Raw genomic sequence first — 26,217 nt, forward strand, 5'->3', positions numbered from 1 at the left:
ATCAAATAACAGCTGGGTTCATCTGGCCATTAATTAGAATTAGTCCAAAAAATCAACCTATGTGTACCTAAAAGATTAATTAATCCTGAAACCTAAATATCTATGATCTAAACGTCAGCATTTAGTCAAAGGAGGTCAGAGGTCTCAAAAGCTTAAGAGTGTCATGCCAACCCAAAATTATGCCCGAAAAGCCATATCTCTGTATACTAAGTCCCAAAATTGATTAAGGGACCTTTCCCGGACTTATGTAAGTCCCAGTTTGTATGACTTAGTTTCAGATTTAATTACGATCCGTGGTTCAAGTAGCGTGTTTGATTATCAAAATAATGAACTAGAATAACTGTTTTGTAATTAGTATTTTATTGTTGTTTTAGTATTCAATTTGCGTGGGATTGTTATTGGGGAGTTTTGTTTAATTACTGGTGTTAATAGATTTTTGATTGTTGGTGGATGAAAAGTTAAATATGTTTTAAATTTAGCTGGATTTAGTGGTTGGGATACGGAAGGTACAGGACCGGGTTTTGTATCGTGTTTAACAGTGAACGGCAATAGACTAAAATGATTAGTTGAAACCAATAGTTAGATATGGAATCAAAAGGTATCCTGCGTTGAAGAAATTTGCCTAGCAGTCAGTCTTAAAAAAAAAGATGATTAATCGTGCCTATTGCTTTATTGAATATACCCTAGAGAGTCTGAAAATATATTAAATATATTAGTAACATGTATTCATATTATAAAGTAATCAAATAATTAAGTATCACCAGATAAAGACTGATAAATTATTTGAAAGAAAACCTAGTTTTAAGCTTAAAAAATCTGCTAGCGAAAGCCTCTTTAAGATTCTGGATCTTTCGTCCAGCAAGTTAAATCTTTAGACATAAAAGATTGCAACTTTCTTTAAAAGTTAATTCTTGTTTTATTTAATATCGCTCTAAGTAATTTTCTGTTCCGTAGGTTTTTAGATGGGACCATAATTTAGACGTCATTGTTGTGTGCTCTTATATACTATTAATGTTGCCATTGAAAGATGTCAAGAATACAAACATTTTAACTTTCTTTTGAGTTCTCATTCTAAGCTTGAAGTTGGCCTTAGCACAGGCTATGCCTGTTACTCTGCGCTATCCCGAAGCAAATCCACTGGTGAGTGTACTAAAATAAGTATTTTTTAGTCCTAAATGTGCCAAAACATCAAACGCCTTTGGTATTGAAAGGAACTTAATTCATATCGCCACCAAATAATAGAGCCGCAGTTCTCAAATTGAGTCATTCCCAAACTTCGTCCGACCGATGCGAACGACACTACAAAATAAAGTACATCGGTTACAATCCTCAGACGATATTACAGCATAGTTGTGTCAGGTTTAGAAACTTTCGAAGGGGAAATTGGTAAATCGAAGTTCTTACCAGTTCCAAGTTCCCGAAGAAAAATATTCTAAATTGCTTTAGATATTTTCATAAAACTTTCATGTTCAGTTGTTTCTGTATTATTTTGTGATATTTGTTTCGGACTTGAAGGTTCGAACTGTGACTGTCATTTTACGTAGTAAGTGTTCAATAGTTTGGTAATAGGTTTTTGTTTGTACAAAACTGTTTAAAGTATTCGGAAGTGCTGTTTTTTTTTCAAATGTCATTTAAATTAATGAAGAGTTGGACTTGAATTTTTATTGTTGATTATTGCTTAATACACTTGTAATATGACTATTAATATAAATACACTGTTTACTTCTAAAATGTATTCCTTTTCTTCCTCAAACAAAAGCGACAGCCGATGTTGAATATTGACTGTCATTGCTTTGAGACACACAGCTACAGGATGTGGAACATTAAGGCGACGCATGTTTATGAGAAGTTTGGTCTATGAACTTACTAAAAGGCAGAGTTTGCTTTTCAAGAGCTGATACGAGCAGTGTTGCTAATACTTTATACTCACGATAAAATATTTAACAAAAGTTCTTAAATTTTATTTTTAATTTTCTTAAATGATTTTTTCTCGGATGTCTTCGGGTAAGCTTGTACTTTTAAGCTATATAATTCCATACTATAAATTCTTAATTAGGAGACTTCCATAAAAATCCATAGCATTTCGCTCTCCAATCTCCACAGCAGTATGTCTCAGCGCTGCATGAAAAGCACCCAAGTTATTCAAATCAGCGCTCACAAAAACAAAATTGAGATATTATGCAAATGTGTGATTGTATGCAGATACTCGATAATAGTGTACATTTAGAAATCGACGTTCAATTCCCCATAATGAGTAAGACAATGGGCTTAATACAAGCGTTTGGCTCTACAAGGTTTTGATCAAGATTGTATGTAATTGGCTTGTGAAATGGGCGTGGCTGATAGAAACTGAACAAACAAAAACACTCTTTGGTTGAGTGCGTAACGATTTCTAAATGCAGAAATGTTATTGTGGAAGCAAGAAGCTGTATACAGTGTTGTATAACGCCGTCTCGCTTTTTAATAGCATCAGTTTTGTTTAAATTTGTCATGGTTCAGGTAAGTATTTATGCAGTTTGAAAAAACTTTTTGGTTGACTGACTGTTGGGCTATTTAATTTAATGGAAGAGCCTGTGATTGGCCAAATAGATAGGGAAATGCATGGTGGGTTGCGTTCTCTACTTTCCATTGGTAGTAATAGTAATGACAAATACTAGATTCCCTATTCCATTTGAGTATAATTGTCACTAAGATCTCTTTCTTTCGGACCGTCCCATGCAACCCAACCCCCATCCAAAACGCCAAAATGTTTACTCGTGTGGTACTATAAAAATCCAGTAAAAAATATCTTAAAGTAGAAAAAAATAGGTACGGTACAAAATAAAAAGCTTTCTCCCAATACTGAAAAAAACTTCTAAGAAAATAGACAACGATAACCTGATCATTATTCCCATATTGCCAACTTCCCCGAATATAACGTTATATTACGTTCCAAACTTTTAAAAGTAAATGGCACTTAATGTTATATTTATCTGAGGTACGAAACAACACGGAATAAGTTCTTAAACTTCTAGTTGTCACGATATAAGTACAAGAGTTCTTAAACTTATTGTGTAAAGTTATGAAATTGTTTCGAAACCAATGACACCTCAAACTACTGGGGAATAAAAGTTCGTTTGGAGAGTTATTTACGAAAATAAATACATTTTGAATGGCTTGATACATTATTTTAGTGTTTTTTTTTATTAATTTAATTACCTCTACATACTTTCTTTTATGTTTAAACAAAAGCGTTCTTGCAAATGAACTTTAATTAATTTTCAATTGACATTTCCAGTACCGTTCGTAATATAAAAATGTATTTATGAAAACATTTCATTTCAAAAGCATTTCAAAATATAAAAACATATTTTGAAATGCATTTATTTTTAATTTAGTATAAGATGAATAGTAAAAAAAAACAAAAGAAATACTCGAAGTATTGTATTTATAAGTTGCTGTAAATCACAGACCAACAGAATAACCATCGTTATAAAAATAGAACAAACTAAAACTTTCTTCAAAAACTACGCCTGCCAGTATGCGCCGACCCTTTGTACAAGTAGGTCCTTTTAAAGACTAGTATTAAACAAAGGGCGGTAAATAGTGCATTGTTCTAAGGTCTAAAGGGCCCCTGACAAGTCTGTGAAGTTTTTAAGTCCACAATTCTATTTAGAAGGGTTAAGTTCGCGTTTTATGCTGGTAAGGGTTAAAAGGGCTCTTGTGTTTTCTGTGTGAAAAATATTTTCGTTTTGCTGGACCTGTATTTATTTTAAAATTCAGTAAGCCTTAAAAAAGCTTTTTTTTACTATAGGTACGTGAGAAAGGCGACCTTCTTAAGCGTATGTAGATTGTTTCTGGAAAAAAGCCAAACGTATCGAAAATCTTTAACTAAAAATATTCTTACTTAAAAAAAACGTAAGGAATACGTTGCAACATAAATCACATACAATTACCAAGAAAACCTCAAATTTAAGCGAAGACAATTAGTTTCACCAAACAAATAAGTCAACATTCAAACAATGGCCACAAAAAAACAAAAGCACACATTCCTTTCCCATTTCCACGCTAAAAAGCCCACTTAATTTCAAATTCAAGGAACCCTACTAATAAGTAACAATTAAACCTTTCCCAGCACTAAATCGCAAAAAGACAACATACTGATGTCTCAATCTCTTGTATTTCAATTACAAATTAGCTTGAATATTCATACGCCGAAAGCTACGTCTAGAACATGCGCAAGCGCCGGCCCGCCCTCCGCGCTGATTGGCCGACCAATTTTGAATTGGCCAATCGCGTTCGCGCGGGAACTTCTACGTGTAATTTTGGCATAATTAGTCACGCATTGGTGTGGTGAAGTCGTGCGAGGCAAAAAATTGTTTTATGTATGTTGATGTGAGCCATTGTTTGAGGCTAAGCTAGTTAATATTAGTATTGTTTTCAAACTAAATTGTTGCTGTTATTACTTCGCGAAATGACTTCATCGGTTGACTTGTCTTCTTTGGCTAAATGCTTAGCTTTTTTTGCAGGTATGATAGACACGGTACACACTGATGTTATTATTGATATGTAATATTCTATATTGTAAACGGAAATTACACAGTATGCCGCGTGGGGAGTTTGATGTAAAGGCACGCACACCGCATGGTGTATGGTAGGCGTATCGGGCTACTGTCATTTGTAACTAGACATTCAAAAACTACTACGTTGTGGCCTTATTTGAATTCATAACTTTCGACGAATTGAAAATGCGAATTAAATCGTTGACAGACAGATCAACAAAAAATATTAAAAAGAACATTTTGGTATGGTATGCAAAACCGAGGCAAACAGTTTAGATGCCACAGTGATAAAAAAAGGCTGAAATCGATCTAAACCTTCTTAGATACAACAAAGATCTTCAACATCAGATCTCCACAACCACAATCTAAAAACGACATCCGAACCAAACTCAGTAAATCATTCGATCCAATAATTCCTGTTAACTCGCAAACTAATGTTATCTTCAGATCACAGAGGGCGCTGTTACCAGTAGCTACCGATTTAGCCATGTAATATTGACGCCTATGATTTATGAACAACAAACATGGCGGCTACATTGTTTTCTAACTTAATAGTTGTCCTAACCTAAAGCGAAGATATAGCGATAAATAGCGGAGCAATAGTGACAGTTTAAACTTTAAAACTTTGACATGTGTTTGGAAGTTTCCCGTTTATCATATGTTTATTTGTATTGATACTGTCATGTTCGGGGAATTTATGTGATGTGATATTATAGGTTTATTACGCTTATGATAAAGAAGATGCATGATATAATGTTAGTAATATATTTTCTGTAGTGACATAGTGTTGGTTCGCCCTATCGACTAAGGAACTAATAATCTGGCTATGGAATTATATCTTGTTACAGTAAATTAACAGCAGTAGATAGCAAAATATTATTTCATGTTTTAATGCATATTGAATGATGATAAGCAGACTTACAAATAAAGATGTACGAGTATCTTATCTTATGAAAGTTTGCAGTGAGCACCGGTTTCAAGGTATCGCTAGCTCTGAGGTCCCGGGTTCGATCCCCGGTCGGGTCAATGTGAAAATTCACAATTTTACATTGTCTCGGGTCTGGGTGTTTGTGGTACCTTCGTTGTATCTGAATTCCATAACACAAGTGCTTTAGCAACTTACTTTGGGTTCAGAACAATGTATGTGATGTTGTCCGCATTTATTTCATTTATAAATATGAATAAAGATTTTTTTAAATAGTGGTTTCTTAGGTTTACGCGAATGTTAGACATTGAAATGAAACTACTTTTACGGATTTTATCGCGGTTTAATTTTAGATTTTAGTTCCCGACGTTTCGAAACCTTTGCAGGTATCATGGTCACGGGCAGACTGAGATGGCGTTCTTCTTGACAGAAGATGTTGCTCGTTCTACCTTCATATTTTAATTAATTATTTGTGGTCCGACCTACGCAGTATGAGCTCACTGTGTCTTGATGTCTTGCAGCGCTGCTCTTGGGTTTGGCCTTGAGTTTATTTATTATTGGATCCCAAGTAGGTGATATCTTCCAGCCATCTTCTCTATTGAAATTAGGGTGTTTTTTAATCTCAATAGCCTCGCGAAACATCCTAGGTAGGAATTTGGATTCTTTAGCGAGGATCTGTGGTTGGTCAAATCTAATATAATGGCTGGAACCTTCAGCATGTTCGGCGACTGCAGACTTCGTTGAGCGGCGGTGTTTGACGTCAGCTATGTGTTCTTTAACGCGGGTCCCTATGCTTCGTTTGGTTTGACCGATGTAAGAGAGGCCGCAGTCACAATCTAGTTTGTATACTCCTGCATCTTGTAGAGGTATGTGACACTTGACTGATGGTAAGGACTGGCTAATCTTCTTGGGCGGCTTGAAGTATGTTTTAATTGAAGCTCGCTTCAGGATGTAACCAATCTTGTCAGTGACTCCTCTGACATATGGTAGTACAGCAGGCAAACGATCAACAGTGGCTGGCTTCACTCGGTTTCTGTGACGGGGCCGTGGAACTTGGAGCTTGTTGTCTCGCAGTACTTGCTTGACGTGTTGAAGCTCAGCGGCAAGGTGTCTGTCATCACAGAGTCCGTGTGCTCTCTGAAACAAAGATTTTCCCACGGTAGCTAACTGTTTAGGGTGGTGGTGAGATTCACCGTTTAAGTACCTATCTGTATGGGTCTTCTTTCGATACACGGTGTGACTTATGGTCTGATCAGGATTCCTTTTAACTAATATGTCTAAGAAGGCAAGAGATTTATTATCCTCCAACTCCATAGTGAATTGAATTTTGTTATTGATGGAGTTGAGATGTTTTAAAAAATGCATTTACTTGACTAGATGGTAAAACTGTGAAAGTATCATCTACGTACCGTTTGTAGAACCTGGGAGTGAAAGGGGCTGTTTTTAAGGCTGTCTCCTCGAAGTCTTCCATGAATATATCGGCGACTACAGGGGATACAGGCGAGCCCATCGCTACACCATCTACTTGTACATAGAATTTATTGTTCCACAGTAGGTAGCCAGATGTGAGGCAGTGCTCGAGAAGTTCTGCATATTCTAGAGGTAGGTTGTTCTCTGCTAGCTTCTTGGAAACAATTTCAATACAATCCTTAACTGGTAGGCATGTAAACAAGGACTGTACGTCGAAACTAACCATTACTTCATTGTCATGAAGATGTAGATGTTTAATCTCATTGACAAAGTGGTATGAATCCTTCACAAACGCTGTAGTGTTGCCTCTGAGTGGTGAGAGTGTTTTCGCGACGTGCTGAGCCAATCTGTAGGTTGGTGTGTCGATTTGGCTTACAATAGGACGTAGCGGGGCATTTGGTTTGTGTATCTTTGGCAACCCATACAGTTTAGGTGGTTTTGCGCATGTAGGTATTAAGTAGGTAACATCTAGACTTAATGCTTCGGAGTGTTTCTTAACCAAGGCGGTGGTAGTTGTTAACACCTTTTTGGTAGGATCAGTTTTCACTGGTTTATATGTACTTGCGTCCGACAATAGATCTTCTATCTTGGCATTGTAGTCCGATGTATCCATGACGACCGTAGCGTTTCCCTTATCTGCACGGAGTATAGTTACATCTTGTCTGTTTTTGAGGTTCTTTAAAGCGAGATGTTCGGCTTTAGGGAGGTTTGGTTTGGGCACTACACTTCGACGTAAAACAGATGATATATCTTGGCGTATCGCCTCCAAATCTTCCTTCCTCACGTTATTGTTGAACAGGCAAGTCTCAACATTGCAAATAATGTCCTCGTACGGTATTCTACGCGGTGTTACAGCAAAATTTAAACCTTTTTGTAGTACTTGCACGGTCGGTGGATCTAACGTTTGTTTTGACAGATTTATAACTGCGCGTGATTGGTTGACGTTTGGCGGGCGCGTTCCGTTTTCGTTTTTTGTTTTGTTTGACGCGTTCGATTTTGAATTTAATTTTTCATATTTATTTATTAAGTTTTGTTTGCTTTCGAGATATTTGGTGTTTTCGCGCTTGTTTAGTTTTTCGAAGCATGTATTAAAATCGAAAGTTGATAAAACTGTTTTCAAATCATTAGTCACGATCTCAACGGTTTTGTTTAAATTTTGTAGGTCGGAACGAGTTTCATGAATTTTTAGGACGAGTAACTTTTTGCTTGCCTGATGGAGGATCTTGGCGCTCCCTCGTATGTCTTTCTTAGGTGATATCTTGAGACACGTTGGGATGAGATTGTGGTCACGGCATCTCTTCAAGAATGCTAAAGATGTTGTATATCTTGCGCGCTTAGTCTTGAGATCTTCCAACCGGCGTATTTTGTTTGCTATGTCCAGTCCGTACTGGGTTACATAGTGGTTTCTTAGGTTTACGCGAATGTTAGACATTGAAATGAAACTACTTTTACGGATTTTATCGCGGTTTAATTTTAGATTTTAGTTCCCGACGTTTCGAAACCTTTGCAGGTATCATGGTCACGGGCAGACTGAGATGGCGTTCTTCTTGACAGAAGATGTTGCTCGTTCTACCTTCATATTTTAATTAATTATTTGTGGTCCGACCTACGCAGTATGAGCTCACTGTGTCTTGATGTCTTGCAGCGCTGCTCTTGGGTTTGGCCTTGAGTTTATTTATTATTGGATCCCAAGTAGGTGATATCTTCCAGCCATCTTCTCTATTGAAATTAGGGTGTTTTTTAATCTCAATAGCCTCGCGAAACATCCTAGGTAGGAATTTGGATTCTTTAGCGAGGATCTGTGGTTGGTCAAATCTAATATAATGGCTGGAACCTTCAGCATGTTCGGCGACTGCAGACTTCGTTGAGCGGCGGTGTTTGACGTCAGCTATGTGTTCTTTAACGCGGGTCCCTATGCTTCGTTTGGTTTGACCGATGTAAGAGAGGCCGCAGTCACAATCTAGTTTGTATACTCCTGCATCTTGTAGAGGTATGTGACACTTGACTGATGGTAAGGACTGGCTAATCTTCTTGGGCGGCTTGAAGTATGTTTTAATTGAAGCTCGCTTCAGGATGTAACCAATCTTGTCAGTGACTCCTCTGACATATGGTAGTACAGCAGGCAAACGATCAACAGTGGCTGGCTTCACTCGGTTTCTGTGACGGGGCCGTGGAACTTGGAGCTTGTTGTCTCGCAGTACTTGCTTGACGTGTTGAAGCTCAGCGGCAAGGTGTCTGTCATCACAGAGTCCGTGTGCTCTCTGAAACAAAGATTTTCCCACGGTAGCTAACTGTTTAGGGTGGTGGTGAGATTCACCGTTTAAGTACCTATCTGTATGGGTCTTCTTTCGATACACGGTGTGACTTATGGTCTGATCAGGATTCCTTTTAACTAATATGTCTAAGAAGGCAAGAGATTTATTATCCTCCAACTCCATAGTGAATTGAATTTTGTTATTGATGGAGTTGAGATGTTTTAAAAATGCATTTACTTGACTAGATGGTAAAACTGTGAAAGTATCATCTACGTACCGTTTGTAGAACCTGGGAGTGAAAGGGGCTGTTTTTAAGGCTGTCTCCTCGAAGTCTTCCATGAATATATCGGCGACTACAGGGGATACAGGCGAGCCCATCGCTACACCATCTACTTGTACATAGAATTTATTGTTCCACAGTAGGTAGCCAGATGTGAGGCAGTGCTCGAGAAGTTCTGCATATTCTAGAGGTAGGTTGTTCTCTGCTAGCTTCTTGGAAACAATTTCAATACAATCCTTAACTGGTAGGCATGTAAACAAGGACTGTACGTCGAAACTAACCATTACTTCATTGTCATGAAGATGTAGATGTTTAATCTCATTGACAAAGTGGTATGAATCCTTCACAAACGCTGTAGTGTTGCCTCTGAGTGGTGAGAGTGTTTTCGCGACGTGCTGAGCCAATCTGTAGGTTGGTGTGTCGATTTGGCTTACAATAGGACGTAGCGGGGCATTTGGTTTGTGTATCTTTGGCAACCCATACAGTTTAGGTGGTTTTGCGCATGTAGGTATTAAGTAGGTAACATCTAGACTTAATGCTTCGGAGTGTTTCTTAACCAAGGCGGTGGTAGTTGTTAACACCTTTTTGGTAGGATCAGTTTTCACTGGTTTATATGTACTTGCGTCCGACAATAGATCTTCTATCTTGGCATTGTAGTCCGATGTATCCATGACGACCGTAGCGTTTCCCTTATCTGCAGCCCCTTTCACTCCCAGGTTCTACAAACGGTACGTAGATGATACTTTCACAGTTTTACCATCTAGTCAAGTAAATGCATTTTTAAAACATCTCAACTCCATCAATAACAAAATTCAATTCACTATGGAGTTGGAGGATAATAAATCTCTTGCCTTCTTAGACATATTAGTTAAAAGGAATCCTGATCAGACCATAAGTCACACCGTGTATCGAAAGAAGACCCATACAGATAGGTACTTAAACGGTGAATCTCACCACCACCCTAAACAGTTAGCTACCGTGGGAAAATCTTTGTTTCAGAGAGCACACGGACTCTGTGATGACAGACACCTTGCCGCTGAGCTTCAACACGTCAAGCAAGTACTGCGAGACAACAAGCTCCAAGTTCCACGGCCCCGTCACAGAAACCGAGTGAAGCCAGCCACTGTTGATCGTTTGCCTGCTGTACTACCATATGTCAGAGGAGTCACTGACAAGATTGGTTACATCCTGAAGCGAGCTTCAATTAAAACATACTTCAAGCCGCCCAAGAAGATTAGCCAGTCCTTACCATCAGTCAAGTGTCACATACCTCTACAAGATGCAGGAGTATACAAACTAGATTGTGACTGCGGCCTCTCTTACATCGGTCAAACCAAACGAAGCATAGGGACCCGCGTTAAAGAACACATAGCTGACGTCAAACACCGCCGCTCAACGAAGTCTGCAGTCGCCGAACATGCTGAAGGTTCCAGCCATTATATTAGATTTGACCAACCACAGATCCTCGCTAAAGAATCCAAATTCCTACCTAGGATGTTTCGCGAGGCTATTGAGATTAAAAAACACCCTAATTTCAATAGAGAAGATGGCTGGAAGATATCACCTACTTGGGATCCAATAATAAATAAACTCAAGGCCAAACCCAAGAGCAGCGCTGCAAGACATCAAGACACAGTGAGCTCATACTGCGTAGGTCGGACCACAAATAATTAATTAAAATATGAAGGTAGAACGAGCAACATCTTCTGTCAAGAAGAACGCCATCTCAGTCTGCCCGTGACCATGATACCTGCAAAGGTTTCGAAACGTCGGGAACTAAAATCTAAAATTAAACCGCGATAAAATCCGTAAAAGTAGTTTCATTTCAATGTCTAACATTCGCGTAAACCTAAGAAACCACTATGTAACCCAGTACGGACTGGACATAGCAAACAAAATACGCCGGTTGGAAGATCTCAAGACTAAGCGCGCAAGATATACAACATCTTTAGCATTCTTGAAGAGATGCCGTGACCACAATCTCATCCCAACGTGTCTCAAGATATCACCTAAGAAAGACATACGAGGGAGCGCCAAGATCCTCCATCAGGCAAGCAAAAAGTTACTCGTCCTAAAAATTCATGAAACTCGTTCCGACCTACAAAATTTAAACAAAACCGTTGAGATCGTGACTAATGATTTGAAAACAGTTTTATCAACTTTCGATTTTAATACATGCTTCGAAAAACTAAACAAGCGCGAAAACACCAAATATCTCGAAAGCAAACAAAACTTAATAAATAAATATGAAAAATTAAATTCAAAATCGAACGCGTCAAACAAAACAAAAAACGAAAACGGAACGCGCCCGCCAAACGTCAACCAATCACGCGCAGTTATAAATCTGTCAAAACAAACGTTAGATCCACCGACCGTGCAAGTACTACAAAAAGGTTTAAATTTTGCTGTAACACCGCGTAGAATACCGTACGAGGACATTATTTGCAATGTTGAGACTTGCCTGTTCAACAATAACGTGAGGAAGGAAGATTTGGAGGCGATACGCCAAGATATATCATCTGTTTTACGTCGAAGTGTAGTGCCCAAACCAAACCTCCCTAAAGCCGAACATCTCGCTTTAAAGAACCTCAAAAACAGACAAGATGTAACTATACTCCGTGCAGATAAGGGAAACGCTACGGTCGTCATGGATACATCGGACTACAATGCCAAGATAGAAGATCTATTGTCGGACGCAAGTACATATAAACCAGTGAAAACTGATCCTACCAAAAAGGTGTTAACAACTACCACCGCCTTGGTTAAGAAACACTCCGAAGCATTAAGTCTAGATGTTACCTACTTAATACCTACATGCGCAAAACCACCTAAACTGTATGGGTTGCCAAAGATACACAAACCAAATGCCCCGCTACGTCCTATTGTAAGCCAAATCGACACACCAACCTACAGATTGGCTCAGCACGTCGCGAAAACACTCTCACCACTCAGAGGCAACACTACAGCGTTTGTGAAGGATTCATACCACTTTGTCAATGAGATTAAACATCTACATCTTCATGACAATGAAGTAATGGTTAGTTTCGACGTACAGTCCTTGTTTACATGCCTACCAGTTAAGGATTGTATTGAAATTGTTTCCAAGAAGCTAGCAGAGAACAACCTACCTCTAGAATATGCAGAACTTCTCGAGCACTGCCTCACATCTGGCTACCTACTGTGGAACAATAAATTCTATGTACAAGTAGATGGTGTAGCGATGGGCTCGCCTGTATCCCCTGTAGTCGCCGATATATTCATGGAAGACTTCGAGGAGACAGCCTTAAAAACAGCCCCTTTCACTCCCAGGTTCTACAAACGGTACGTAGATGATACTTTCACAGTTTTACCATCTAGTCAAGTAAATGCATTTTTTAAAACATCTCAACTCCATCAATAACAAAATTCAATTCACTATGGAGTTGGAGGATAATAAATCTCTTGCCTTCTTAGACATATTAGTTAAAAGGAATCCTGATCAGACCATAAGTCACACCGTGTATCGAAAGAAGACCCATACAGATAGGTACTTAAACGGTGAATCTCACCACCACCCTAAACAGTTAGCTACCGTGGGAAAATCTTTGTTTCAGAGAGCACACGGACTCTGTGATGACAGACACCTTGCCGCTGAGCTTCAACACGTCAAGCAAGTACTGCGAGACAACAAGCTCCAAGTTCCACGGCCCCGTCACAGAAACCGAGTGAAGCCAGCCACTGTTGATCGTTTGCCTGCTGTACTACCATATGTCAGAGGAGTCACTGACAAGATTGGTTACATCCTGAAGCGAGCTTCAATTAAAACATACTTCAAGCCGCCCAAGAAGATTAGCCAGTCCTTACCATCAGTCAAGTGTCACATACCTCTACAAGATGCAGGAGTATACAAACTAGATTGTGACTGCGGCCTCTCTTACATCGGTCAAACCAAACGAAGCATAGGGACCCGCGTTAAAGAACACATAGCTGACGTCAAACACCGCCGCTCAACGAAGTCTGCAGTCGCCGAACATGCTGAAGGTTCCAGCCATTATATTAGATTTGACCAACCACAGATCCTCGCTAAAGAATCCAAATTCCTACCTAGGATGTTTCGCGAGGCTATTGAGATTAAAAAACACCCTAATTTCAATAGAGAAGATGGCTGGAAGATATCACCTACTTGGGATCCAATAATAAATAAACTCAAGGCCAAACCCAAGAGCAGCGCTGCAAGACATCAAGACACAGTGAGCTCATACTGCGTAGGTCGGACCACAAATAATTAATTAAAATATGAAGGTAGAACGAGCAACATCTTCTGTCAAGAAGAACGCCATCTCAGTCTGCCCGTGACCATGATACCTGCAAAGGTTTCGAAACGTCGGGAACTAAAATCTAAAATTAAACCGCGATAAAATCCGTAAAAGTAGTTTCATTTCAATGATTTTTTTAAAGTCGCAAATAGAGGGATGTTACAAGTTTGAGCTGGCACCATAGTGTTGAACAGATTGCACGTATATTAAATTGTTTTTAGTATCGAGGGTTTAAAAAACATTCTTGGAAGCTTTTCTTATACATTTAACATAGTTACAATATAATCTTTTACAACAAGCTACACCGATATCAATATACTCCACCTTGCTAAAGCAAAGCTAAAACATCCTCTAATATAGATCTCAACTTACAAAGGAACACCCTACAATCAACGCTACACCAAAACCCAAGTTCTGGTCCGCTAACTACGGAAGGCGGTGACTTGATTACAGATCGGCCGCGAGTATGCCCTCCCCTTATGACCCCTTTATTTGCGTCAATCAAATGTATACGTGTGTTGTTGATGCGTTCCAGTCTGTGAACGTTGTGATGTGTGGATAATAAGCCTTATGTTATACGTTTTGTTTTTTTTTTTACCGAGTTGCATACATATCTATACTTATTTTTACCTGACTGTCGAGTGGTGGATTAAGGATTTACATATATTTTTATTCGACTATGTCACCAATAGGGTAATGATTTGTTGATAAAAGTAGAAGCTCAATGTGAAAGCCGTTCAGCTATTTTTCAAGTATTTTTCGAAGTAAGTAAATTTCATTTCGTTTTTTCTGGGTATTTTAATTTTACTAGAATTAATAGAAAACTTAGTTTTAGATTTTATTTACTTTAAAAAACCTATTTTAGTAATTTTTCGACTTTTCAGATTACACCCACCACAAATATCATCTTCATAAGGATTGACATCGGGTACAGGATTCTTGATTACGGCATAACTCACATAAAGATTTTGCAATAAAGTTCCTTCACTACTAAGAATTTATTATGAACTTAAATATCTTAAGCATCGCATCGCTTAAGCGCATAGGACAACAAGCTCAAAACTAAACTATAACAGTAAACATCTATTCCCGGTTCACTTCCCGGTTGTGTCATTATTTGATAGATTTCGCTCGCTCTCCGGGATTGCGTGTTCGTCTACGTGGGCGTTATCTCCCGTCCTTGTCTTCCCAACCGAGATAGAAAGAGACAGATATACGAGGACAATTAACCCGTTACGGAAACACTGACGTTTATTGTTTTGTTTTCTCGTTTTATTCGGATTAGTTATCTTGGAGTTAAGTAAGGTATAAATTATTGGATAAAAGCATGATTTAGAGCTTTAATCGTTTGTGTGAATAAATAACGAGTTGTGTTGCTGGATGCTTAAGGATATTTGTTTGACTAGGTACTGCTCTCCCACTACAGGGCCAAGGCCTCCCTTCAATGCTTCCACTTAGCTTCATAGTTTCACTTATAATTATTAAAACTAAACCGTTTATTTTTGATGAAAGATTAAAATAAGATTGTTTTTAACGACTCCCACCCCAATTTATTTAACCTTTGTGTAGCGGGGTGCTTCATGAACATTCAAGCAAAGAAACCCAGACTCAGAACAAGCGTTCCTGGATCACACAAATGCTTGTCCTAAAACCTTGCTCACAGTTTTTTCTCCAGTCAGTATCAGAAACTCTTGAACACGACAGACTCATGCCCAACTGACACGTTATCCTTCCTACTTTATTTATATAAAACCCGATCCCCATATAATCGGTTCAACATCTAATTAACAGGCCATAATTCAAGACGGCTCCTGACTGCGTCAGTTTCTAAATCCGACCGCCGTCAAACAAACGCGCTGACAAGAATATTGTGACACCTACAATTACAGAACTATTGGACGTTTTAATTTCGGAGATGTCGCGGGTGTATGAGGCTTAAGAGATCTTGAATTTGGAGTATATGGATAGAAAGTATATAGATAGTATAGAGAAAAAGCATGGATCCATGCTTTTTCGCAGATCCATGCTAAAATATGGATATGATGGACGAAGTTTGTATGATCTATTCTAGACATTCAGCTGACGCAAAATAAAACAAATTGTAAATGAAAGTAGTATCATACTATACAAATAGATGATGCTTCCATCTACCCTTCAAAATAAAAATGAGTTCAGTACAAAAAAAGACATTTTACTGAACACAAGTCGTCAGCCTACTATTTTTGGCGGTAGATCAAAATTATCCCGCTCAATTCAGAAAAAAAATATCTAAGGGACCAAAGACCATATCAACAAAACTTTTAATCACAAAGATACAGAACCAGCACACTCCCAAAACACTCCAACACAACGAACTATCCGAATCTCTCAACAGTCGCTCCACACAATAACTCGCTACCATAATCTAGAGGTGACAGCTCCTCTAATCAACTTTCTCGAGCCATTGCCTTCCACATGTCGACAGTCTTAACGCCGATTAAACTGTCACAAGCACCATTGTAGACACGCTTGGGTTAAATCTGTTTCAATTGTGGATTCATATTTTAGTAGCTGGTTATGTGTCTGCTTGTGTGGGTTTTGATGGGGTTGAGAGAATTTGGACGGTGTTTTAGGAGTGTGTGGATAAAATTTTCTATATCCAGGTAGAATGGATTTTTAAATAGTAGGGCTGATGTGGAAGTTCAAGTATCTTCTGTCAATAGTGGATTATGTAAAACTGTTTGGAGATGTTTTCCTAAAAGGCGCAATGTCTAAGTTATGTTTATCACCGACAAGCTGCCTAACTCTTGCATCACTTAAATATCAATCAAACCAAATGACTGCCGAATGAATAAATTCAAATTCTTCGTTGGTGCGTATAGCCAGGAGTCTTGTCTGAAGTTTGAATGCCGTATAGACAAAGATATTAAAAAATGACTTACTTCCAAACAAGGATAGCACCGATGAAGATCCCGACGACCAGGACGATGGAACAGAGAGCGATCACCGCCGACGTCTGCAGCGAGGGTCCGCTGTGGTTGTATGCGTCTATCTTCTGTGAACAATGCAAAATTACAGGTTACATCTCTGAGTAGAAGTACAATTTTCATTAATAAATGTAGTGGAAGCGTTATTGAGAGGACAACTTTCAAATTTGGAATGTTCTTTAGGATTAGAAGGTCTAAAAAAAAGGTTGAACTATAATTTCGAGTAAATATTATTCTCTAAATTTGAATCAGTAAATCATGATGAAACAAAGTAGTGTAGTTAGATTAATGATAAGTCTGGAGTATCTATTTGAGCTGAATATATATGCGGAGCTAAATCTGTTACTAAGTATCTCAATGGAAGAAGATATCAAATAGGACAACAAAAAATTAACACACTACAATTCCAAAAGAAAATGCAATCTATACATATAATAAAATTGTAGAAAAGTGAAAACTGTACATTGAATATTTTAAAAAAAGAATAATTGCAGGGTGGTCTACGAACGATTCCGATGCCGAAAATATGATTTTTAGAATTTTTGTCTGTTTGTCTGTTTGTCTGTTAGTCTGTATGTATGTCCGGAAAGATCTCGGAAAGTACTGGATAGATTTGATTCAAATTTTCAGAGAATATCAACAAGAGGTCTGGTCAACATACTTTTTACTTATTATCCCGCTTTTCGTTACAGGGGGTGAGCAGGAGCTTTTTATATCTAAAAACAAATATCAAATTATCTCATAAACTACTGAATATATTTCGTTTAAATTTTGCATGAACCTTATCGTACACATGATACAACAAATATACAAAAACCATAACGCTACTATGCAGGGGGCATGAGCACTAAAGTTTTAAATTTTTGGACTCACCCGTAACATCGTGTAATACAATTATGAGGTGTATTTTCACCCCATTGAGTAGTAGCAGCACGGTTATCAATTTACACAAAAAAACATCACGCTATTTATCTTAATACTTTTGACAGAGCAATAATAGGATTTTTTGAAAATAAATCATTTTCACAAAATTAGTTATTTTATTCTCTTTCAAGTCTGATATGGGCCTACCGCGACTATTTCACAAATAAAATAAAAGAAACATAAACTAAAACGTTTTTTTTTATGCAATTGTTACCGTAATCGGTACATTCTTGAAAGAAAGGAACTTAAATTCTTTTTATTTTTATTGATGTACTAAAATTACTCAAGTTCAAATGTGGAATGCCGTAACATGATTTTGTATTTATTTACGATAGGTGTACCTATGTTTTTAGCTCGGTAATGTTGGCGATGCTACTTCAAGATCAAAACACTCGTAGTGACACTCAACCCAAAGTTGCATGTAGTTCACATTGATCTCATCTATAATTATGCATAACAAAAAATTACTGAACGACACAGTCAATTATTACCTTGGTTCATCTGTAACAACCAGCAAAAATTTTTTTTTCTTAAATTTCAACATTACATAGGCCAAAAGAATTTCGGATAAAAAAAGCCCAGAAAACTTGCATAAAAACTGCATAATAGGTATGCTATGTGAAAGATCTATAAGACCAAAGCTATCAATGAATAGACATTATGTATCTATTGATAGAATAATGTCTACTGATACGTTTTTTTTTATGCAATCGTTACCGTAATCGGTACATTCTTGAAAGAAAGGAACTTAAATTATTTTTATTTTTTTTGATGTACTAAAATTACTCAAGTTCAAATGTGGAATGCCGTAATATGATTTTGTATTTATTTACGATAGTTGTATATACCTACGTCTTCCAGATCAAAACATTCGTAGTGACACTCAACCCAAAGTTGCATGTAGTTCACATTGATCTCATCTATAAATATGCAACAATAAATTACTGAACGACACAGTTAATTATTACCTTGGTTCATCTGTAACAAAAATATAAACATTCAAACAAAAAAAAAAGCCTTTCAAACAATGAAATAATGTTTTCTTAAATTTGCAACATTACATAGGCCAAAAGTATTTCGGATAAAAAAGCCCAGAAAACTTGCGTAAACTGCATAATAGGTATGCAATGTGAAAGATCTGTACGACCAAAGCTATCAATGAATAAGACCGTACGCTAGACGGTTTTTGACATTATGTATCTATTGATAGAACAATGTTCACTGATACCTGATTTTTCAACATTTTAACGATTTGATCGGTCTACATCCGCCATTACAGAGACCGCACACGTGGTCATCATCATTCCCCTGCCCTTATCCCAATTATTTTATTTGGGGTCGGCGCTACATGTCATTTTCTTCCACACCTTCCTATCGGCCGTCATCTCACAAGGAACACTCTTTACAGCCATATCGTCTTTCACACAATCCATCCATCGTTTCTTTGGTCGTCCTCTTCCCCTATATCCATAAACATCCATGCTTAACATAACATGCCCATACCATGACAGCCGGTTACCACGTAGTTTCTCTGTAACCGGTGCCACTTTCAAACTTCCCCTTATATACTCATTTATTACTCTATCCACTCCCGTAACACCACACGTGGTCCTTCCAAAAAATTCCTTTAACAATTTTTTGTAATCTCTACTTATTTAAAATTTTCTTCTTTCGTAGCCTGGTAAAAACAGGGGAAGGAACGAGACTGAATGAGTTTCTGAGATCCCAAAGCTAAGCCGACGAGGATTAGGAACATATTTTTGGAAATTTCCCCAATAAGGCCAATAATAGCGTGTAGCTATCAGCACTTACATCCTTCATACAACGTCTGGAAAATTCATTTTGGTTGTCGGTATCGACAGCCTAACCTCACAACCAACCTCATGTAGTCTTTATTTAAGTTCCATTTATGCAGTAGGGATGACGGTATTTTACTTCAATGATCGTCAGGTAGGTTAACGAATAAAATTCGTAATTTTTCTTTGTAAATTGGTACAGTAAATAGAACTCATGCGCATGAAGTCACTTTTATGTTCATATTTTGCTTTGTTGTACACATATCCTATACTTTAGATTTTTGTCATTGTCAATTTAAAAAAAGGGGTGTCTGATAGTTTTTTTTTATTATCACGCTATTTATTTATCAGCAATTTAAAGGCAAATCATGATCAAAACACCAGGGGGTCAAGATAACACGTTTCCTTTCTTTTTTATTTTAGAAATAGTCCAAATGTTTGTGAGGAAGATCAGTTTTAATATTAAGAGGGCAATCAAACGTGTTTCAGGAAACCGTTTATCTGGGCGCAATTTTGCAAAATCTTATATCTTCTGAAACTATATAAAATCCACAGTTACCGAGCCTGACTCTCACTTCACCAGCTCCGTCCACAAAAATAATTTGACATCTTCTTTATATCGTCAGAAAACATCGTGTGTGAAAATAACAACTGTCTGGCTATCACTGTTCCTGAGAAACAGCCAGGTGACAGACTGACGAACGGACACCGGGGCCTCAGTAATATGGTTCTGATTTACCTCTTTGGTTACGTTACAATAATAATTTTATGATAGGTACCTCATAATCACTGTCATAATCCGTCTAGCAATTTCAGGTGTAGGCCGTCCCAAGAACAGACGTGCTCGAAAATCATAACCCACCCAATTAGAAAATGGAAAACCCTCGAAAATAAAACATTTTTAGCAGAAGTGCTAAGACTGAGTGTATAATTCAGTCTTAGCACTTCTGTTATTTTTTCCTACTTGCACCTCCCCCCCCCCATTTTTAACATGTCTAAACGAACACTCGCACATAATTCACGTTTAAATTAAAATAGTTCAATTCGTTCGGAAGCTATGATGTCGCAGACAGACAGACAGGCAGGCAGATATGTCAAAGTTATAAACCCCTCTTTTTGGGATTCAATAAGAAAAAATCATTAAAACAGCTCTGAAATATTTGACACCAGGATAGTATCGTAAACGATGAAATGTGTTTGATTCAAACATTTGATAGTCTTTTTGGGCCGCTCAAGTTTCATTATAATTTAGAAATAAAAAGCAAGCTTAAAATATAAAAAGTGTTTCATTTTCAATATTGCATTACATTTTTGAGATGATCGTTATTATTAAACTTCATAGTTTTTCACATCTTGAGAATCACGCAGACAAAGTCGCGGGCAACAGCTAGTATAAATATATCAGAAAAATCGCCACAGCCAATTAGGGTAAGTACCAATAATGAGAAATAGCTTCATATATTGGAGTCGTTCCAAAGGAAAGATATTATAGAAAAATTGTATTGTAAGCTAATAATGTGTATTGGCAAGTATTTGTGCCCGGAAATTGATAATAACTATATTAATACGTACATAAATATTTAAAAGCAAGCTGCAGCGTTCTAGTTTTTTGAAGAATTTGTGTATGTTCTGGTTAAATGGTACAAGCTATATTGAAAACACTTGTCCGACATCCAATCCAGTGTTTTGCACTTGAAATTAGATAATTTTGCTTTTATTTAATTCTGCCCGTTATTTCTATTTTTGAACGAATGTTTTACGTTTTTCAATTATTATAATATTATTAGAAAATTGACACGGAATGTACATTAAAAATAATAATATACTTATCCTAGAATTATCATTTTCATAGTAAATAATGAAAACTATGTTTCAATTTTCTAAATGATAACATTTCAACCTTTAAAAAAAAGAGAAGAAAGTTCTTTACTTTCGTAGAAAATTAAAATTTATAACCGCCTAAAATCCAAAAAACAATGTTATATTAATTTCATCATTACAAAATAAAAACTAGAAAAACTAATGAGAACGTGTTATCTTAATAAGATTTAATAATAAACGTATTACCATACAAAAGCACTTAAAATTTTAATTTTACATTCTAGCGAGTGCCTTTGCTTTAATGTGGATTTTATTTCTTTGAGTACTTAGCGTATGTGGCCATATTGTGTGAGCGTGGTAATGCGGGCTTTTATATTAAGAGCAAGACAAAGGTGGCTTTTCTTTTAGGAGTATACAGTTATAATATTGGTGAATCTATGGCGTCGTTTTTTGTACAAGAAAGGAGATTTGAATTGGGTCAAACCGGGGGTCGTGGGTTTGATTTCCATCCAGGACAAATTACTAAAAATAAAGATGGAGGTCAAACAACTGTTGTTAAGCTCAAATAGGTGATAGTCTGTGATAAAGAAAGAGAAATTAAATTATTCGTCAAAGTTGAGGATGCAGTCTCATATTCAGTCTATACGGAACCTCTGTGTAGCGAATCCGACTTGACCGATTTTTATTATTTTAATTAAGAACATGTTAGGCTAACTCCGAATAAGTTGTAACAAATGAAATGAGCCCAAAATTCAACGGTAAGATACGAAGCTACTTTATAATATTGCAAAAAACTATTTGTAACGAAAAAAATATTTTACTAAATTAAAATGAAAACGAAACGGGAATAGTGGGCGGAATTATGTTTACTTAAATTGAAAAACACGGCAGATGAATTAAAAAAGGCTGGCTAGCGTAGCATATGGTATCATTTTAATTCGAATAATTACAGTAGGCGTTATTTCGAGGGCTGCGTGCGTCGAAAACGTGACGGGTGTTTATACCGTGTTTATATATTAATATTTGGTGCAATAGTAACACGCAAGCGATGTGGGTATAGAGCAAAAAAAAGTGGGCAACAGTTTTTTTTTAATATGCGTTTTATGAACCTTTTATTATATCACTATCTTCCTAACCGTTAATTTTTTAGGTTTTTTGAATTGAGATGTTATAATCACCAAGAAAATTAGGGACCTAATTAAGTTGAAGGTCCTAAAGCCTTTTTAAATAGCCTATTTAGAGTTCCACTCCACTTCATCAACTATTTTTATTTTATTTTAAAGATTCGGAACCAAGAACAGGTAAAGTTAATGTAAATAGTGCAGAATAATGGATATTAATATATTTTAATGTAAACATTTTTGTAAACGAACGCTGGTTCAATTATTTTAGTCTTTTTCTACAAAGTTCAATAATATTATAAGCAATAACTCACAGTTTTTTACCAAAAGCTACAAAAAATATTCAATAAATAATCTAAAACAGTTCTATCAAAAGAATTCTCAAACTTTCAACCCTTTTTACAAAACAACCTTATTTCAACTTTGAAAGAAACACGTATTTCTAACATGCTTGCTTCGGTAATGTTATTTTCTTGTAAAGATGTAGTGTTGATTTATTTTTCGATACTATACTTCGGGTTTGACTGGGTTGGACGGCCGCTGAATTGCCTATTATAGGGGTTGAGTCGTGTATTGTTATAATTTCGGTTTAAAATTTTCTGTGAAATTGCTTTTTGATATAGCTCCATATTTTTTTGGAAGGGTTTTATGTAAGTGTTGGGTTGAACTATAAAATCAGGTCTAAACTGTTTGGATAACCGAGAGGTTAAGCTAATGTGTTTTTGTCTGGGAAACTTAAATTTGTGCATGTCACTTTAATGTTTGTAAAACCCCCAAAACATATAAGTTAAACATGTGCAAGTTATATCCTGGTTGGTTAATTCAGACTAAGATCCATATATTAGTCAAATTTTACCAAAAACTGCTTATTAGTTTTCGCCGAAAGACGCAACAATCATACAAACACAAACTTTCACATTCCTTTCTTAAAACATCAATTAAATGCATATAAATTTTCATTTTATATAACTATAGATCTGAATAAAGTAATAAATTCCTTCAACGAATCCACGCTAAACAATACAATTTATACCAAATAAAACTTACGAAACTACAAATAAATAATGTCGCAACCAGTTTAACAAGACCCTTAATATCGAAGCATAATACAAATGGCAAAACAGTTTTTTAAGTTGCTAAAGGGTCTGGGAGGTCTTTCAAACTGGTTGTTTTTATCAGACAGATCTTAGGGGCACGAGTAATAATATTTTTTGTTATAATTGTAATAGGACTGTGCGTGTGTTCGTTATTAAACGCACTGGGCGTTTTATTGTATTCATGTTTATGTAATTTTGCAGTGTGCGATGAGGTTTTTATGGCCCTTTAAGTTATGTACGGAGGTAGAATATTTCGCTCGTTCTTTCGTCCAGCGAGTACAGTTTAGACAGGTATGAATTGTGATGTGAAAACTACTAAACCGTTTACAAGGACTATGACATTCCACAATATTCCACAACTTTCACACAACGCCATCTAGTCTCAAACTGAGCAGAGCTTGTATTATGAGTACTAGACAACTGATAAACGAACAAATGACACACACGTGCTCATCACACAAACATTTTGTCCTGAGTGGGAATCAAACGGTATAGCAGTCAGGAGCACTAACCACTAGAACAGGCCCGTCATTCAACTGAGATTTAAGCCAGGGAGTCTTAAACCTCGTCTTAAAGTTGTATCTTACTCTCTTCGACATCTTTCATTAATGACTTGGTTATACGTCATGCCGTGATTAATCAAAAATTAACTAAATTTCTGAGACTTTTTAAGTGTATAAACTGTGATCCTAAAACAAAGATTGTACATGTCCTACATCCAACCACGGTAACCTCAACATACAATACAAATTATATTAAAACCATAACCATTGTATGAGAGAAGCGATTATATATTTGTTAATTGGATCGATTGTATCACACTGTACGAGTATAATTCACTTTTTATCCACGCCCCGTTGTGTTCATGTTATTTCAGTTAATTGAATTTACATAGGGTACTTTCAACTGTTCATACGGGGACGAAAAAAATGATAAATAATCGTATTGTTTTAGAAAAAATTTTTACTGTGTATTGCTAGCTTGGGCGGTGATGAACTGGATAAAAAGTGGATACAATAAATTGGGGTTTCGTTAAAATTATTTTGTGTTTTTTTTTTGTGGTGAGTTTTAGGTAAATAGGTATTGTTATGAAGTTGTTGGGGTGATTATGGTTCTGCGTATAAACGGGGTTCTTGCGACTTTTATGGTTAATGTAATACAGAATTCTACTACTAATACTGTCCACCTAGCGGTCTGTCCATCTCTCAGTCTGTCACCAGGCAGTATCTAATTAACCGTGATAGCTGGACAGTTAAAATTTTAGCACCGGATGTATTTCAGTTGCCGGATTTCATTTAAAATTACGTTTTTTTTAGAAATTTGTGTGAAACCCTCGCGTTGTCGGACTTGTCCGATTACTTTAATTACCAATTTCAGAATAGTCTTGAATTTTATCACTAAGACGCTTAGCGCTCTGCCACAGAGTAAGGCTTTATAAAAATACAAGAAAAGCTTTGTCTGTAGCAGTAAAACAGGATAGAAAAATACATTAGGAACGGAAGAATATGAAATATAAATGTAAACACTGATAGCATAAGAGTATCCATGTTTAAAAAACTCTCTTAAAGGTGAATCACATTAATTTTAGTCTTTTTAAGAAGAGGATACAATGATTTCAAATCCCGTGTGACGTCACTTACCAGTACACTTCCCTGCTAGCAAGTGATGTGTTTAGCGGCTACTAAGAAACTTACGTGCTATTTATCGGCCTTACTTTTTGAAACTCTGTCTGACGGACTATACAGATTTATATTATGAGATTTAGTCAAATCCCCTATTGCTGTTAGGCTGTCACTATCAGACATGCGACACTTTTCAACAGACATCGAATAAAATGGAAATCGGCATGTTTTAGTCCAATATAAGAAAACGCAGAGCAAATGAGAGACAGAGCGAACGGTTTCCAAAGTCAGCAGTCATAGGCATAAAAAGTTTATTGCTAGGGTTGTCATTTTGCAGAAAGTAATGTTTTATGTACAGACATGGTAAAGCTATTTGATACTTATTTTTTTTTTAATTACTCACTCTTCAGCTGATTTGTTCAGTTTGTGCTGATTTTTTTAGACTTATTTGTTCTTAACTCGGTTATTGAAATAAAAACTGTGATACCAGGTTTTACTTCGACCGTATGAAAAATAAATAATTAATTTATGAAAAAAATGTCTATTAAAGTTTCTTCTTATGCGTTAATTACTTTAAACACGTTATTACACAAAAAACCTCTTTCATTTCTGTTAAAAAAGTTGACTACCATCAACAATTCAAATGCGTTCACCTTCCCCAATGCTTAGTCTATGAGAAATTTGAACTTATGGATGTTTTGACAGCCCTACATAAAGGCTGATAAAAATCTAAGCGCATGTCCCCAGAATGCATTAAGTCTGAAAAAGGGTCGTCCATTTGTCAAAATGTGGCACTATCAGTACCGGAATCCGTCATCGGTCCCGGGACGATATATCGGGGCATATCTCACAGAATCTTACAAACAATATCTTTTGGTAGAAGTGGTAAGCGCGATCGAAGGTAAGAGCTATGGGTTTAGTGGACCCTGGTCAAAATTTTGGGAATAGATATCAAATTTCAAAGCCCTTTTGTGAGTCGATGGTATTTTGTTTAATTTCTTGAAATATCAGAACTCAGTAAAAACAAAAAATAGAAGTTTGGAATTTATGCTCTATTTTGTTAACGTACTAAAAAAAACATTAAAAATATAAAATCTTGATGGG

At 36.7% G+C, this 26,217-nt stretch overlaps 1 protein-coding gene across 2 annotated transcripts in view; it reads right to left on the reverse strand.

The window, feature by feature from the left end:
• Positions 1-26,217, reverse strand: part of LOC113504709 — a 151,879-nt gene that overhangs the window by 14,803 nt on the left and 110,859 nt on the right. For both annotated transcript variants that reach the window (XM_026887113.1, XM_026887112.1), the window contains exon 4: positions 16,688-16,800. In XM_026887113.1, coding sequence (XP_026742914.1) covers positions 16,688-16,800 — 113 coding nt within the window. The remainder of the gene's footprint in view (positions 1-16,687; positions 16,801-26,217) is intronic.

This window comes from Trichoplusia ni, chromosome 23 (assembly GCF_003590095.1).
Source record: "Trichoplusia ni isolate ovarian cell line Hi5 chromosome 23, tn1, whole genome shotgun sequence".
Lineage (NCBI taxonomy): Eukaryota > Metazoa > Arthropoda > Insecta > Lepidoptera > Noctuidae > Trichoplusia > Trichoplusia ni.